Source organism: Zingiber officinale, chromosome 7A (genome assembly GCF_018446385.1).
Source record: "Zingiber officinale cultivar Zhangliang chromosome 7A, Zo_v1.1, whole genome shotgun sequence".
NCBI classification, from domain to species: Eukaryota; Viridiplantae; Streptophyta; class Magnoliopsida; order Zingiberales; family Zingiberaceae; genus Zingiber; species Zingiber officinale.
The window spans coordinates 142,602,726-142,620,961 of record NC_055998.1 but is presented as its reverse complement, the minus strand read 5'-3'; the positions used below and the strand labels follow the sequence as shown (position 1 = coordinate 142,620,961).

Here is an 18,236-nt window from a genome sequence, read left to right as displayed (position 1 = left end):
ACACAACACGTAAAGCAAGAAAGCCAATTGATATTCACCTCCTATATCAATTCCCAATGGTCTGTCATGGTTGATCAAATACTTGATCGTAAAGATGTTTAACTGGGTCATGATTAATCGAATATTTGGCAATTGGATCGGAAGTCCAACATAGTTGTCATAAGAAGTGAAGTTCAAGTAAGTTATGAAGGATCAAACACTTGGCATTAGACATGTGTAGTCCAAGTGGGTCTAGATCAATCAGATACTTGATAATGAGAGAAGTTCAAATAGGTTAAAGAAAATCAAATATTTGGCAATAAAGAAGTTCTGCTAGATCAACATTGATCGAATGTAGGCATGAAATGAGAGGTTCTGGCAAGTCAAGGTTTACTATATGTTAGGTAATGGTAACATCCTCGCAGATCAAGATTAATCGAATGTTAGGCAAAGGAAATTCCGACAAGTCAAAGTTGTCTAGATGCTAGGAAACAAAGTTTTGATAAGTTGAGATTGATCAGATACTTAAAAAAGTGAGAATTCAACTTTAGTATAATTGAAACAGAGGTATCAATCAACTACTATAGATTAGTAATCAACTGATAAGCTCTTAAACCTTGAATTCAGAGTTTGAAAGGTTTAAGAAATTTGTTGTATATCAATCAACTGCTCTGACTATGAGTAATTAACTGATGACACTATTAGATCGAACAAAGTTTTTGAATTGATCTGAAAATTTGACTCCTGATCCAACAGTCAATTGATAGGGTAAATCCGTCGACTTTATGGTCAACTCGCCGCTTCCTTCCTCATCCGCCATCGCCGCTTTTCTTCTCGTCTCTTGTCAGCAGAAGAATCGGGCATCGAATCGAATCCAAGGATTTGTTTCGGACATTTAAAATAATGACAGGGGCAATTCGAGGAAATTAGCCTTGGCCTTTTCATTACGCCCCTAAAGTTTAGCAAATTGCATTTATCTTTCAAAACTTTTAGCCTTTTCATGTATTGGACCGCAATTGGGCCTTTATATGGGCCTCTTTCCTTTCTGAATCCTCGAGCACAAGGGAAGAAGGCGGGAGAGCAGCTCGACGAAATGCGTTAGGGTTCATTGTCGTCTTCGCTTCTCGTCGCATAGTGCGATCTGTGAGTTCCTTCCTCAGTTCCTCGTGTTGGAATCGGCAGCAACTTGGGCGGAGAAGGGAGGATGTCTTCTCCTGTTCCTCCTCTTCCGAGATGGACTGCGAAGCCTTGCATAATGGGCATCGATGAAGCCGGAAGAGGCCCCGTTTTGGGTACACTCGTCTTCTCCTTCATCCCCCCATTTCCTCCCTTCTTTTCCACTATGATCACTCGATTCTGCTGCGTATTTCATTGACAAAGAACGATCATCATCTATCGGTTCAGGTCCCATGGTGTATGGCTGCTTGTACTGCGCGAAGTCCTACCAGAAGACCCTCGCCACTTTGAACTTCGCAGGTTCAAATCGTCCTCATCTTCTACTGCTTGTTGATTTTTTTCCCCTTTGATTAAGTGTCTTGTTTCCAATTAGAAAAGCTTGGATCAGTTGAAGTTTCTGTGTAGATGCGGATGTGGGCACATTGATTTAATCCTGTGATTAGGTTCAGAATAGAAAATTAACATGTTTTTTCTTCCACTGATACTGTCTTTATCTGATTATTTTGTGTTGCAAACAATGTGGTGCAGCTATAGAACTATCTATGCTAGTGTTGTCTTCTAAAATAGTTTGTCTTCGTCATTGTCATTAATGTTGTCCTTAGGAAAGAATTTTACTTGACATTTTGTTCCTCGCATTTTGCTAAGTTAGTTTTCTAAAACAAGAGAACACTCTGTAAGAATGTTTTCATTATTTGCTCCTCCCTGGTAATATTTTAAGAACTATTGGCAATGCACTTATTGAGATTTTTTTTCATGTCTACTTTGAATATTTTGATCTCTGAGTGTCTGGAATGAGAAGATTAAGTTCATAATGTTATGAATCTTCAATGGCACTGCTTGAACAGGAAACAATTTTTGTTCAGTGGAGTTGAGGGAGAGGTTTATCTTCACTGTATTCATCTATTTATTTTAGTCTTGAAGTTCTCCTGATTAATGAAGTTAGAAATCTTTTTATTTGTGAAATTTCAAATAAAGATTGATGCAATTCTGCACCATTCTGCAAGTTGATTTGCCTGACGGAGCCGAAGGCAGCGTATGTGATGGCTCTTGTTGTTTTAACTTTTCATAGATTCTAAGACTCTTAAAGAGGAGAAGAGGGAAGAGTTGTTCGAGAATCTAAAACTTGATGAATCTATCGGATGGGAAGTTGATGTTATAGATCCACGGGAGCTATCAGCTAAGATGTTAAAGAGGTATGCATATGATTCCTAGCACCTTATCTAACAATCGGCTCTGGAATTATGTGACCGAACACTCCATTAACCATTAACAGGACGAAAATCAATTTGAATGAGATCTCTCACAATTCAGCTATGGGTCTTGTCAAAAGGGTTCTTGACGTGGGAGTTTTATTGACCGAGGTAAAGTTCGTGCTATCTAATTAGTCAAAGCAACTGTTTAGGATAATTTTGATTCCTTGCAAGTTGCGATGACACTGGCTTTCAATTATCTTAACAAATTTTCATTCACTGTGAAGGTGTATGTGGACACTGTTGGAGATGCTGAGAAGTATAGAGTCAAATTGTCTGAAAGATTTCCCGGTATACAATTTGTCGTGGCCAAGAAAGCTGACAGCCTTTATCCTGTTGTTAGTGGTGCTAGTATAGTTGCTAAGGTAAGCAAATAATCTATGCTGTTTTACTTGAGCAGTTAACTGCTTGATAAATAGTCGAAGTAGTTATTAAGATACTGCATAATGATTTTGGTTGCACTACTTCAAGGGTACCTGTTTGAACCATTGTCATGGCAGGTCACTAGAGATAGAACGTTGCGTGAATGGACGCTCGATGAAACTGCAGAGAATATGCATAGAAACTTTGGATCTGGATATCCAGCAGGTAAATTATACTCTTTTGGTGAATCAAAATAGGATCCTCTTCCTATCATCTGGATATTTAGACTATTCTAGCTAACCTCAAAATGTTGGGACTCAGGGTTTATACTCGAGTATTTCTTAGATCTCTCGTGTTTGACATCTTGATTCTTAACTCTCCATATCTATTGACTTGGGCTTGAGCAGACCCTGAAACTAAAGCATGGCTGGATCACCACAAGCACATGGTGTTTGGTTTTCCAACAGTGGTGCGCTTCAGTTGGGGAACGTGCACGCCTTTCTTCAAGAACATGGTGGAAGTGGTTTGGTAAATTTTCCTTTTGGAATCGGAGGCAAACTTCTGTACTATTTTTTGTTCTTTTAGTCGCTTGCCATTGTCAAACTAGAGTTTGTGCTTCAGTCGCAAAACTTTGCTTCAGGGAGTCTGACAAGCTGGACGAAGAAAATCCTTCCAGCAGTGGGAGAGGGAAACACCAGACGAAACTCACAAATCTTGGCATCACTGGATGCAAGAGGAAAACCGAAGATATCGAGTCTAGCGGTAAGGGGCGGTCTAAGTTCTTCCAGACTCGGAAACTCCAATTAGTATCAGAATTCTAATGATGTTTTCGGCCTCTGCTTCATTTGCTTGATAGCAAGGTAGGTAGTTAGTTCATGCTAAGCTGATTCGATGTTAGAATAGATCCTACACTCAGTGTTATTCGAGATTAAACTGTACTTTGTATAATTGTGAAACGTGTTTCTTTTGCCATTGAATTGCATGTTTGATACAAGAACGTAACCCTATTCTTAAGCCAAGGCTTAGAATGCTGTTCTGAGCCAAGATATGTACTCACGTCGTTGATGAGTACAGTGGTGGCCGCCTCCGACATCCCGTTAGAACCTCTGCCTGATGAGTACAGTGGTGGCCGCCTCCGACATCCCGTGTAACCTCTGCCAGTGTATATATATATATATATATACTCACAGGATATGTACTCACGTCTCTCACAATTCGGCCTCTGATGGAACAGATCTGAGGATTATGCTCGCAGGGCTAAGAATATTAAGTACAGACCTGAGGGATGTATTTCTTTCCTACTTGGATTCTTGGGCATTTCTCTGCTCAAAGTCTTGAGAAATTGGTCACTTTCCTTTCCCTTTATTTATACCATTTTTTCTCTCTTGGAATTAAATTATATTACCATCTAGGAATAATCAGTAGCAACCGCAAGAAATAACAAAATGAGCAAAACAATGACGATGGTATGGACATTTTCAAGGTAATCAAAGAGTTTGTAAGGAGTAAAGCGTGAACAACAAAACTTTATTAACACAATTGAAAATAGTTAAATAACCAAAATTATTAGTGCTGATATAGCCTCCTAAAGTCCTTTTCCTTCCTCGATCTACTCTCTCCTTCCCTTGAACTTTGGCTTTCTTGCTGGCCTCTCGACTGTTGGCGTTATTCGGAATTTCATTCTATTTTTCCTGTACAAAAAATTATACAAGCACAAAATTTTTCTTAACAATCCATGTGCTTTTCAGAAGTTAAACTTGGATTGCAAACGAAATTTAACATTATTAATTCAAGATCAACCCATGTGTTCATCAGAAGTTAAACCATATTACAGAAGTTGATTAAATATCTATTTCGAGGATTGACTTCCAGGTCGTTAGCGAGACACTCGACCTTCTTGGGTATGAGATCATCTACCACTTCCTAGTCAAAGTCTTTCAAAGAAATTGAATATTTAAACTCCTTACAGTAAACCCTAGGTTAAACTACAGAGACTCAATCAAAGCACAAGATCGCTAGCCTTTTGTGTTGGTACTTCAGGATCCATACAAAGGAAAAATAAATTAGTACACAACGGAAACAATTAACTAGTTATATTTTTCTTTGTACCTTAAAAACCTCTTGATCTTATGCTGTATTCCTCTCCTCCTTTTGGACGTCGTGTGGGCGACGATCTACCAAGACGCAAAAACCATCCAAGTCCTTCTTTCTTCCAAGACTTTCGGCCACCAAGGGATCAAAGCTAGGAACACCACCTCTTGTTCTTCTTTCTTCCTTGCAACCCGCCGACCACAAGATGGTTGAAGCCTCTTGATGTCGCCGGCCTTAGGTGAGAAAGCAAAGGGAGAATAAGAATATGAGGGGGTCGACCACAAGGAGAATAGAAGAGGAATAGAAACAGTGTAGATGATTATTTCCTCTAAGGCACCATCTATCCTTTTTTATAATCCTTGGTAATGGCTAAAAAGGGAAGATTTTAACAACAATTAAAATCTTTCTTTTAAATTTCCTATTGTGGATGACTACAAAAGGAAAATTTTAAAATTAAAAATCCTCTTTTTAAACATTGTAGATGGCTATAAACAAGAAAGATTTTTAAAATTAAAACCTTTCTTTTAAATCATGGTTACAAAAAAGGAAAGTTTTAACAAAAATAAAATTTCTCTTTTAAATCATTGTAAATGGATACAAAAGGAATGATTTTTAAATTTAAAACTCTCTTTTAAAACCATGTGCATGACTTCAAAAAAAAAAAGTTTTTAAAATTTAAAACATTGTAGATGACTAAAAAAGGAAAGTTTTAAAAAAATTAAAAACTCACTTTTAAACCCATCTTGGCCGACCCCTTGCTTGGGCACCAAGCAAGGATGTGGCCGACCATAAGGATGACTTGGGTGGATGTGAGACTTTATACATAGAGGCTACAACAGGGACCTAGAGTAGGAATTGGTTTTGACATCCTGATGAGCTTGAGTTTCCTGTGTTCGACTCGAACACTCAACTCAAGTTTATCAATAATAACTCATACCACTAAAGAGTTATTATTGAACTACCGCACTAATCTCATATTACATTATGAGCTCCTTCTTATCATGAGTGTGTTAATTTTCCTATATTTAAGATATCGAATATCCATTAATTAAATGAGTTACTAACAACTCACTTAATTAATATCTACCTCCAAGAGTAGTACCACTCAACTTCATTATCATGTCGGAACTAAGTCCACCTGCAGGGTTTACATGACAATCCTTATGAGCTCCTCAAGGGGATGTCATCATCCTAATAAATAGGACACAGTTTCCTTCTATAATCAATAACACACAATATAAATAATATTATTTCCCAACTTATCGGGCCTATTGATTTAACAAATAAATCTCACCCTTTGATAAATTAAAGAAATAAATACTAAGTACATGTGCTTATTATTATATCGAGATTAAGAGTGCGCACATCCATAATAACAGAGGTTCTGTTCTTTTATGCAGTCAGTATAAAAGGAACAACCTCAAATGGTCCTGCTCTATACACACATAGTGTACTAGTGTAATTTTATAGTCAAGATAAACTAATACCAAATTACACTACAACCATTCCAATGGTTTGTCCCAATCCATCTTGGTTGTGAGCTTCTATTTATAATTTATAAGGAACTGATAACATGATCTTCTGTGTAGACACCACATATCATGTTGTCTACAATATAAATAAAATGGACAACTATATTTAACTAAATGCAGACATTTGACCAATGTAATTTTTATTTCAAAATAAATGTTTATACAAAAAGTTAGACTTTTATTATACATTCTAACAATTAACCAGTCAGACGTATACAACCACTATTGCCCGGTCGATCTTCCCTCAGTCGATCGTATGCTAAGGGTAGTGCGAGACTAAATGCCTCTGTGCTCCGCCGGTTTGTCGAGCCTGACCGATCATACCTTATCGACTGAGATTAACCAGTCGGACGTATACAACCACTATTGCCCGGTCGATCTTCCCTCGGTCGACCGTATGCTAAGGGTCGTGCGAGACTAAATGCCTCTATGCTCGGCCGGTCTATCGAGCCCGGCCGATCATACCTTATCAGCCGAGCTTAACCCGTCGAGCGTATATAAACATTCTGGACATCTTAAGGTTAACTGCTTCTACGTTCGGTCGATCTCTTCCACTTGGTCGGTCTTTGCCTGCCAAACTCATATGCTTGGCAGATCTATTACGTTCGACCGGTCTTTGCTTGCCAAACACATAGGAACACTCTTACCTGGCCACACTTTTTTTGGGTGGCCTACTATATTCTTATCGTGCTCTTTTCAGTCTTCCTTGTCCTTATTGCCCCTTTTTCTCTCTTACAAAGGATCCACTTATCATAACCCGTATCACTAGCCTCCCCTTCAAGTTTAGTCGAAGGAGGTGTAGCCGACTGACTAGACCTAAGTCTATTTCTGACCTCTTGATACCTTCTGTGGTGACCTCGTGATAACTTTTACAATGGTTTTGTGACATTTTTTACAATGATCCCGTGACTCATTTTACAGTGATCTCATGACTCCTCCTACAGTGATCTCATGACTCTTTTGGCAAGTTAAATAGAGTTGTGCTCTTGCTTCCTTCCTCATTCACCTTTGCCCCTTGTAGTCTTACTTTCCTCTTAAGATTTACCGAGAGTCATGGCTTCAGAACCCCCTCCTTGGGATCAAATACTACGCGAGAAGGAGAAATTCTTACACAAGGTCGTGCAAGCCCTAAATTTACATCGTTTCCCTCAACAAGAACTAGAGGTGCGTCTGCTCTCAGCTCAATCACAGGTTCAGTCAGAAATGACTTTGAGGAACAAAGCCTACTCGGATTTGAAGCAAAAGACCGAGGAGCTAGATAATCTAAGGATCCAGCATATCTCAGAGGTGACTGATCTAAACAGAAAAGCTTATGCGGGTGGTCTACTAATATCTCAACAGCAACGAACTCTGGATCGGCAGAAAGCTGAGGTGGATCTTCTACAAGCCGAGTTGGCTCAGATTAGGTCGGAGAGGCCCTTTCAATCACTTGTTTGTGAGGGGAACCCCCACAAACTCTAGAGGATAGGGCAAATCTCTTCTCTTTGCCCAAGCTGGCATTCTATTTCCCCTCCCATTTAAGTGTGGAAACACAATCTGGCGTCTATAAACGGAAATGAGATTCCGTTGAACGATAGATTTTTCTACCTGCCACAATACCGAGCAAAATATTCTCCCTTCCTTATTGTGGTTACAAAGTTACTAGTAGTGATATCAGAGTTTCGTGTGTATACTTGATAGCAAAGGCATGTGTAAGCACGTAGTTGATTGTGTAAGAAATAGCTACATAAGACACTTTGTGTATGAATTCGGGTGGGTTTGAATTTAGTCAAATTTCTAAGTTCCGGCCTGCCTATAAGGTAAATCGACATCATAGTCTGTTGGTATATTCTGAATTTTAACAAGTTATGATTTCTAATGTTATTTTATATTTTCTTTCCATTCCCTCCTTTATTACACCTAGGAAGTCAAATACCTTTTTCAAAATCTTCTCCTCGTTTTCTTTGTATAGCAGAAGAGGCTACGAAGAAATACAACAAAAGATTAAGAGGTCTTTGTTTATGAAGAAATGTACAACTAGTTTTTTATTCTGTAGTGAAATTAGTTTAATTTTTCTTTGTATGAATCCTAAAATACCAACACAAGAGGCTATCAATTTTGTGCTTCAATTGAGTTCTCTATAGTTAAACCTAAGGTTTACTGTAAGGAGTTTAAATATTCAATTTCTTTGAAAGGCTTTGTCTAGAAAGTTGTAGATGATCCCATAAGCAAGAAGGTTGAGTGCCTCGCCAACGACCTGGAAGCCAATTCTTGAAATAGATATTTAATCAACTTCTGTAATATGGTTTAAATTATGAAAAACACATGAGTTGAACTTCGATTAATAATATTAAGTTTCGTTTGCAATCCAAGTTTAACTTTTGAAGAACACATGGGTTGCTAGGAAAAGTTTTGTACTTGTACAAATTTTTGTACAGGGGAACCAAAACGGAATTCCGAGTAGCATCTAACGTTAATCTCAGTCGATAAGGCATGATCGGTCGGGCTCAATAAACCGGCCGAGCACGAAAAGTAGATCGAGCATAAAGGTCTTCAACCTTGCACAGTTTCTAGCATATTTATAATAGTAGATTCCTGGTCGAGTATAAATAACCGATCGAGTGTAGAATATCGACCGAGATTAGTACAACAGAAAATATTTCTCATATATATAAAATGAGTTTATGTGACTAACCAAGTGTGTGTAACGGGCGGACCATATGTGATCATATGACAACTTAATTAATTTGGCGGTCAAATAGCTTCTAGAAGTCTCCACAGATATGTTAAACGACAAAGAAGGTACATCTGGGGTAAGAAAAAAATTTCTTAAACCATTAATGTAGTTTCGGCTTATGTCATCTCTTAATAAATCTTAACAAACTGGGGTCCACCTCATGACTCTGGAGGTTAAATGAGGTGGAATAAAAAGAGGAATCCTTTCCACTAGCTAGGTATGTAAACATACGTATTGCATCAGAATCAAACCCTAATCTCATTTTCTTTTTTGTACTTCTTCTTCTCCGAGAGACTGACTTGAGCGTCGGAGGGCCTAGCTAGGGATTCCCACCCCGGTCTTAGGTCGCTAATGCTTTGTTAGTTGGTCTCATAGTGCGCAGGAGGGGGAGATTATCCATTGGACCGCCGAGCCTTCGCTGATCCACGACGTTCCTCATCGAAGCTCACTTTTCCACGGGGGTACCTCCCCGGAGTTCGTTTTTGCGAAGCATTGTTCATAGATCCGCTTTGATTTTCTCGGATCTATTATCCTGTATCTAAGCTCTTGTGAGGTCCGCTGTGAGTTTCTCGGGCCCTCCTCTGTTCGCCGACATCAGAGTTATAGTTTATCACCGGCTCTCATTGCCCAACGCTTCATCTCGCAAGCTCTCAAAGAGGATCAACCATTAAACATGAAAAATTTCTCGAAGCATGTTCTTACATTGTTGATTACTAAAGAGAAGTATAACATGAAGCATCTGAGAGACGGTTGTGAAGAAGTTCACTTAGAACTTTGATTTTTGAATGTTGCATGATGTCAAAAAACTTGACAACAGTCTTTGAGATCCTTCATATCATATTTCTCTTGAGCAGTCAACAATATAAGAGCATGTTTCAAAAAAAAATCATCATTTTAATGGTCTCATACATGAATATAAGAAGTGTCGAGACTTCATCCATTGACATATCCTATAATTTTACTAATCCTTATTAGTTTTCTTTGAAATTATAATGAAATGTGCGGTTAAAAATAGGTGGCCTTGAAGCAAGGACTACTTTATGAGTACTCAGTGGCCCATCCAATGTTTCAATTATCAAATCCATGTGTATTTTTTCTTCAAGCTTCCTAGATATGCATTATAAAATATTGCATATTAGAAGATGTGACAATAGGTTGCCTTTTGCAATACCGTTGTTTCATCTATAAATGAACAGAATAATATATATCTTCTCTCCGTTGAGAAGACGTGCCAATCTTGCCTTGATTTTAGTGAAAAGGTATTTCTAGACAATTTTCATTTTGATGTACTATAAATTTTCCAGTTGTCCTCTTGCAAATGTTTGAAATTCAGGCAGCGACGACTGAACAATTAAGTAATTACTAGCTTCAAGATCAATGTTTGCATGACATTTGGAAGCTGTTCAAAGCGTGGTGCGCCTTCACAAAGCTAGTAGTACTGCCAGCTTAGAGGATATGTCAGTTATGATCGTTGCCAATTGCTGTTCTCTTGATCAAGCAAGCAGCTAGATTGTACCCACATGAGCTTTTGAAATGACCCTAGCAGTTATTGTTATGCTTCAATTCTTCGTTTAATCTTTCACCTGGTGTGCTCACTTACCCAATTCCACGGTCTCTGCTGGCTCAGCGTAATTAACAACGTAACACTCCTCGGTTCTCTAACCTCTCTCATCGGTTGCTCATTTTGACGTACGCATTGTAATTTTATTGCATTCACTCGCGCGTTCGTTACAAAACCAGGGGATCCCTCCATTTTGAAACACATGAGTGAATTGCCTCCATGAATGTGTTGAAGCAACATGTTGGTTGGGGATGGGCTCATGGAGGCAGGTGTTGGGCTAGTGAATTGTCATTTTGTAATGTCTTGAACCAAAAATAACATCTTCCAATCATTTGGTATTCTAATAAATTAGAACATCCATATCACTGTTAATATTTTAACGTTAATATCTACGTGGATGTATTGTAAATGCACTGTAACATTTAACACGTTAAAGGAATTGAACACTGTTAAAAACCTACCGATTGAAAAAATTATATATATATATATAATATTATATTGTTATTAATGCGTCACACGTTAATAATGTTGCGGATGCTCTTATAGATCTTAAGTTTTAGTATTTTCAAATTAATTTGATCACTAGGTGTTCGACAACCCAATGTTAGAAGGATTTTATGTTTGCATACCTTGTGCAAATTTAAAAATTAATTTGATTTAAGATTTTTTATATTTAATATTAGAATTTAATTTATAAATCCTAATGGTGAAATCTCATAAGTATAATTGAGAGTTAAAAAAAAAAAAATCTGTGGTCTATGGTATGGTTTAGTTAGTTTGGGTTATAGTATTAAAAATATATATATTTTGATTTCCCAATAACGGTCTTTTACTTAAAAAAATAATAATTAATATATGATTTAAATTATATAGATTCCTTTCCTAGTATTTTATTAAGAATTTTGATTCTTTACTCACTAATTTTACTGAAGTTTGTCTCTTTTTTTTTCCTTTTCCCATTAAAAATACTTTTATTATTTATTAATAATTTTTTGATTATTTTTTATATAAAAATATGCATTGTCTCTTATATTTTAGGATTGACAATACTACAATACTAAACATAAAGAAGCTTTATAAATATTTTAAGCCGACAACATTAGAAAATATATATTTTTTTAATTTTTTAGTTAAGATTAAATACAGTATTTGATATATAAAATTAAATTAAATTTTTATATAAAAAATATGTTGTATTAGTGCATCTAGCTTGACGCATGCTTATTAGAGCTTCCACATCAATTTTCCTATTACTATATCTAAAATTTAGAGTAAATGACATACTTTATTAAATTTATATAATCACTTTTCATTATATACATCAAATATTCTAAAAATTTTATATTTTTTTATTATTTTTTATTATTTTTTCTATTTTTAATTATTATATTTATATAATGAGTCGAAAGAGATTGAAAAGATTAAGTGAAAAGAGAGAGATTAAAAAGAAATATGATTCATTTCTTAAATTTAAAGAATCATTATTCATCAAATCTAAATTTAGGGAATGAAATGTCTATGTAGAGCATTTTTAGTTACGTATTTAAAATTTAAGATAAAATTTTTATATAAGATAACTGATGTGAATATTCTTATATCTAATTTATGAGTCTGGAATACTCATTTATATGTTATGACTAGTATATAGATAAATTTAATATGCCTTAGATTTTATGCCTCTGTGCATATTTAAAATTTATTTTTAATTTTAAAATTTTTATATGCTAAATAATATAATTTATAGCGGATAAAATCTTAAATGACAACCGTCTGGTTAAAAAAAAAAAAGAACGACAATATTAGTTTTTAAGAAAGATAGATTTTTTTTTTTATTTTTTTATTTTAAACATTATTGACCCGTCATCTTTTCAGTCCGACTCGTTCCGGTCCAATTTCTCGCTCTCGCTCATTCTTCCTCCTAGCGAACGAGCGAGAGAGAGAGGCAGCCATGGCGGATTCCGAAGAGGAGCTAGTCCTCCTTGATCGTTCCTCTCGAGCTACCAGAGGAAAAAGGTGGTCGTCTTCTCTCATTTTCTATTTCCCTCACTAGATCCCGCAGCTCTACTGGATACTCTTAGCCCTAGTTGCTATAGCTCAAGTTCCAGATGATTACTCCGGGCTATAGAAGCGATTCCTTTCTGCACTTCCATTGGAGGGGAAGCCCCAAATGAAGGGTTTCAGTGCCGGAACTATGCTTTAAAAATAATTGCCGATCATTTTGCATTCTGGAAAATTTAAATGCTTGAGCATGATTTTGTGTGGAAACATGTTGGAGTTCATTGTGATCAAAATTGACCTTTGTACTAGTCCTAAGAAACACAGTTCCTCTCTGTACTGATATTAGATGTGAAGTACGATACGAAGGGAAATATGTTACATATTATATCATTCCAATACTCGTCTATGTTGTTTCGTATGCTAGAAAATATCATGTTATCTTTTATATCAACAAGCACATGTGAAGTAACATATATTCTTTCCCATACAAGCTATTTAATTTCCCTTTAATTGCAATTTTTGGGTTTCAGTATGGACCTCCATTTCTTATGCTATAATGTTGAAGTGAGACTTTGTGAATTTATTTGTTCTCAAATCTAATCTTGCTTTTCGGTTCTCATTTTTATTTCTTACAGTCATGTATGTTCTAGTTAATTAGTGGTCTGACGGAATCCAGAGTTTTCTTTTTGACATTAACTTTTGTGTTTTATAGAATGACAAAATTGTTGAATGAAGAGGTTGAACAGGATGAAGTATTTTGGAATCAAGATGCTCTTATGGAGGTAATACATGTTATTTTTATATTCCTCGGAAATCTGCATAACTGACTCCAATATCTTTATTTTCTTTGTAAATGATGCATTAGATTTTTCTGGATGTTATCCCAAAATTCATTACCATTTGCCCAAATTTGTGTTGCCTATAAAATATGTATTTTAATAAATATTCTCATGTGAAGGTGCCCTCTAATTTCAGACTCCATGATGTATTGGTTGTTGTCTTATTGATAAGCTGGATGTGGGTTCTCTTTGCTCGACTGTTTCATTGATCTCATTATGCTTTATAGTACTGATGTTAAAGGATCTGTGATCTTCTCTGCAGGAAGAGAATGATGAAAATTATGAAGAAGAGCCCGAAGTTGCTGATGAGTTTGATAGTGACTTTGTTGATGATGTGAGAATTATACTATTTTTCTTTTGTTTGTGCTTTAGTTTTACTAATGTAATAGCTTGGAATTGTTAATAGTTGATTGTACATTTGTACTTGACAAAATTCTTGTCATTCTATGTTTTTAAGCTTCAATTTATTTGCCTCTATCACCAGGAATCTGAACCTGATGATGAAACTGAAGTAGTTGCAGAAGACAAGTAATGCCTTCAGCTTATAGATACAAGTCATTTTAAAGGACTTAGCCTTTTCTACTCTTGCTGATACCTTTTCTATGTTTTTTGAAAGATTACCTGTCAAAAAACGGCTAATATTCCCTGGGAAGACAATACCAAAAAAGAAAAGCAAAACAAAGGTTCTTGCAAAGCTTGAAACGACTCCAAAAGATGAATTATCTGAGAAATCTCCCCCTTCTGAAAATCAGGATTTACCTGATGATGCAGAAGGTGAAAGAACAGTGCGAAAATCAACTAGAACAGCTGTTATTGTTAGGCAAGCAGAAAGAGAAATACGTGCAGCATTGCAGGCGTCTATGAAGGTAGATTATATTTGCATGTTGGCCTCTGTTAGATAAGCTTCATCGTCTTTGAGGTAATTGCAAAGAATGAACAGTTGCATAGAGTTCTTTTGTTTTTTGGTTTTGCACTATGTGTCCTTTTGGTCAGTTCTAATTTGTTGTTAAAAGCATTATTCTTGAAGAAAGTGAGTGATTGACAAGTTTTATAGATAACAACTTAACGTGCAAATCACTATTTATATAGTTGAATGAATAATACTTTTAGCTCCTTCTAAGGATTCTCATTTCTTCTGGTCTTACTAAATTCTTGGTTGGTAATATTTTTTTTTTCTCAACTGAACATCATCTATGGTCAATTAATCCTGCTTGTGGTATTCGTATTTGTCATTAATTGTGCATGCTACTTGGTTATCACTTCAAATATCTCTTGTTTCTTGAGTTGCCATATTTCTGCTGCCAGATAGACCATGGAAGTTGTTACTAAGTACAGAAGGAACTTAATGAAATTTGGACTTAAGAATGCAGTCTCTTGTGAGATCCCAACCAAGCAATCAATGGAACTAATTCTAGAAATGCAATTAATATTTTCTTGTCGGGTACCTTTGTAACTTTATTTTACAATAATCACGGAGCATTTTAAACAGTAGGTTTTGCTGCAGAAGTTTACACAATTGTGGACCACATTATCTATTTCTGCAAGTTCCAATTAAAAGCTTTTCTTGTGTATTATCGGCACTTATAAATTTATTTGAATTCAAACACTTGTGCAGCCAATTAAAAGGAAAAAGGAAGGTGAGGAGAAACGGATGACACAAGAGGAGATGCTTCTAGAAGCTGCTCAAACAGGTTACAAATTTGCTGTTAAGTGCAATCCAAAATTTTTGAACTTTACCTGCAGAGAAGCCTCCTGAGAAGTGATGTTTAATGTTAATCCAGAAATTATGAACCTGAGAAATTTGGAACGTGTCCTAGCAAGGGAAGAAGAGGTCAAGAAGAAGGCTGTTGTACATAAAGCAGTTTATGATGGTCCTCAAATTAGATTTTTATCAAGAGATGGTATGTCTTTTTCTGAAACTGTGCTCATTATCTAGTACCTGTGTGCGCATGCATACACAACTTTTTTCCTGTAGGCTATATGAACTGATATTTTGAAATACTGTTATCAAGAAATTTGACATGTTTTTTACTGATTCTGATTGCTCGCATATGGTACGTTAGGCGAATCACATCTAGAATTCATCAAAGGCGCTTCTTTCCAGAACGAAATTTCTACAACACCAGTTTCATGTAAGTCGACAGGAAATTTTCCACTGTAAGACAATGCCTACTCTTTGTAGTCTGCATCTTTCTTTTATATACATTTTTGTTTGTTCCCAGCATATTATAGTCAGCACTTGTTCCAAATGGTACATTTAAGGAGTCTTAATTAACAACTCACTTTTGGATATGAATGATTAGTTTTGTTTACCATGTTACTTTTCATTGCAGATCCAGAGAAGACCGTTTGTGTGGTGACTGGATTGCCTGCTAAGTATGACCTCCAACTCTTATGACCATTCTTTTTGGGAAAAATATAAATTATTTTGTCATTTTTTTTTATTCTCTCTTGGAAAGAATCTAATGCTCCAAACTGATTTTATTATGGAAAAAACACAAAATAGTTGTTTCATCTTGAAAGTGCTCTAAACTATCCCTAATTTACACTTCACTGTGCCTATGCCACAGTTCACATTGATGGAACATGTGGTGATGGCTTTTGCTGTCGAAGAAAATGTAGGTAGGGGACTGAGAGGGTGTAGGAGAAGAGGAATATGAATAGGGAAGAGTTCATGGAGATGACATAGGGGACACAGAGGGATCAAAGGAGAATGATAGACTAGTCCATTGGTGGTGGAATTTGGTGTGGAAACAGGCAAAAAAGGAATGATATAAGAGAGGAGGAAGAGGAGAAGAAAGATGATGAAGTGGAATTTCTGGAGTGGAATATGAAAAACTGCTCAGATAGGGAAATTTGCTTCGTCTCAAATGGATAATTTGTATTTTGCCCTTATAATCATGGCATGTGAGAACTAACTATTTATCACTGCATCTTATCTGTTTTCTTTATGACTTTATTGATTTTACATTCTTGTAACTTTTTTGTTGGAAATGCAGATATCGTGACCCAAAGACAGGGTTACCATATGCAACATTAGAGGCCTTCAAATTGATTCGTGAGAGGTATTTTTTATTTTTATTTATTTTTGTCATATCCTACACTTACTAACAACTGTTGACAATATGTGTGCGAATATGGGTGTAAAACTAAGAGTTTTCTTGTGAATTTAAGTTTCATATCTTTTCAAACAAATTGATTGCCCTTTTCCCGTTGTGTTTGTGTGGCGATTCACTGTCTATTGTGGTTGTATCGATCTGCCTGCTTGAAAGACATTGCAATCTACTATGTATAATTCTGATTTCCCTGAACAACTCTTGATCGATCACTCAATCTTAGCAACTTTCTTCCTTTCCTGAGTGGTCGCATTCAGGAAAGAGCATAGGGTGGAATTGTCTCTAGTAATAGATGGTTGCCTCCTCAAAACTTGAATCAACAATTTGGGTTTATAACGCAGAGCCTCCTTCATAGAAGTTGGCTTCAATTTCTTATCTTTTGATGGATAGATTTTCTTTCCTGGCTTAGCAACCAACTTCTATCACTCCATGAGAAATGCTTTTGTGGGTCTTACTCAATCATGTCACAAACATTTCCCTTTGCCCGATGCAAGCATATTTCTTACAGTTCACAACAACAATGTTCTCATTTGAATCTTTTCTCCCAGATTCTTGAAACAGGAAGCCTCCAAGAAGCAGCTGCAATGTATGGACATGGGAGACCTGTTCGATACAATACACCGCGAAGGATTCCTATCAAAGCGGAAAAGAACCGAAGTTAGCATGACCAAAGGACGATCCGATCCGCGCTTAGCAGCTCGATTTCGAAAAATACCCGCTCTCGATATGTTTGATCAAGATTGAGGATCGGTATCTTTGCAAAAGAAAACTAGATGTACAGCTCAGGTTGTATATTTGTATGCGTATTCAGGATCAACTACAATTAGGCCAACTCTAAGCACTAATTTTTGTTTAATCGTTTCATAAATTTTCTGCAGCAGTTAAATAATACAGACTCTCACTCAACAGGTGGATTTGGTTATATATTTTTAAGCAGTCTTATCAACCTGGACTTGGGCCGTCCGTTCCGACTGAAAAAACTGGACCTGGATCTATGTCCAGTAGGGATGTAAACGAGCCGAATTAAAATACTGTTCGAGCTCGGCTCGTTTAAGTTATATTCGGGCTCGAGCTTGGCTCAAGCTCGAATCGAGATTTTATCACAAGTCTCGAGCTCGGCTCATTTTAGAATTATCAAGCTCGCGAACAGTTCGAGCTTGGTTCATTATTAACTCGATTATCAAAGTTAACGAGCCTAACTCGTTAAGCGAGTTCGGGTTCGTTTAGAGCTTATTTTTGACTCATTTTAGAGCTTTAAAGCTCATTTTAAGGTTCGTTTTTTTTACTCGTTTTAGAGTTCGTTTTTTTGGTTCGTTTTAGAGTTCGTTTTTTGACTCGGTTTAAGGCTCGTTTTAAGGTTTATTTTTTTTTGGCTCGCGAGCCTATAAACGAACATGTTCGCAAGTTCACGAGCTGAATATTCTTAAGCTCGGTTCGATAAAACTGTCGAGCTCGAAATCGAGCTCGGCTCGATAAGATAAACGAACGAACTCGAACGAGCTTTTTATCAAATCGAGCTCCGAATAGCTCGCGAACCGTTTGACTCATTTACATCCCTAATGTCCGGTCCGGTTGGTTAAATGACTCCGAATCCGATAGGCAATTAAACTTTTTT

The 18,236-nt window shown here is 36.4% G+C and overlaps 2 protein-coding genes across 2 annotated transcripts; both read left to right on the top strand.

The window, feature by feature from the left end:
* Nucleotides 1–1,015: 1,015 nt before the first annotated feature.
* On the top strand, nt 1,016–3,765 carry LOC122003077 (ribonuclease H2 subunit A-like). Its single transcript, XM_042558514.1, has 8 exons — nt 1,016–1,271; nt 1,384–1,455; nt 2,225–2,348; nt 2,429–2,516; nt 2,633–2,770; nt 2,906–2,993; nt 3,176–3,296; nt 3,409–3,765. The coding sequence occupies exons 1-8, from the start codon at nt 1,184–1,186 to the stop codon at nt 3,587–3,589; spliced, it is 900 nt and encodes a 299-aa protein (XP_042414448.1). The 5' UTR covers nt 1,016–1,183; the 3' UTR covers nt 3,590–3,765.
* Nucleotides 3,766–12,542: 8,777 nt separating this feature from the next.
* On the top strand, nt 12,543–17,545 carry LOC122003076 (SWR1 complex subunit 2-like). The gene is made up of 11 exons (XM_042558513.1): nt 12,543–12,681; nt 13,379–13,448; nt 13,768–13,839; nt 13,990–14,033; nt 14,122–14,371; nt 15,121–15,196; nt 15,287–15,406; nt 15,569–15,637; nt 15,839–15,881; nt 16,505–16,570; nt 17,170–17,545. Exons 1-11 carry the CDS (start codon nt 12,617–12,619, stop codon nt 17,363–17,365), a joined length of 1,071 nt encoding a protein of 356 aa, XP_042414447.1. The 5' UTR covers nt 12,543–12,616; the 3' UTR covers nt 17,366–17,545.
* The last annotated feature ends 691 nt before the right edge of the window (nt 17,546–18,236 follow it).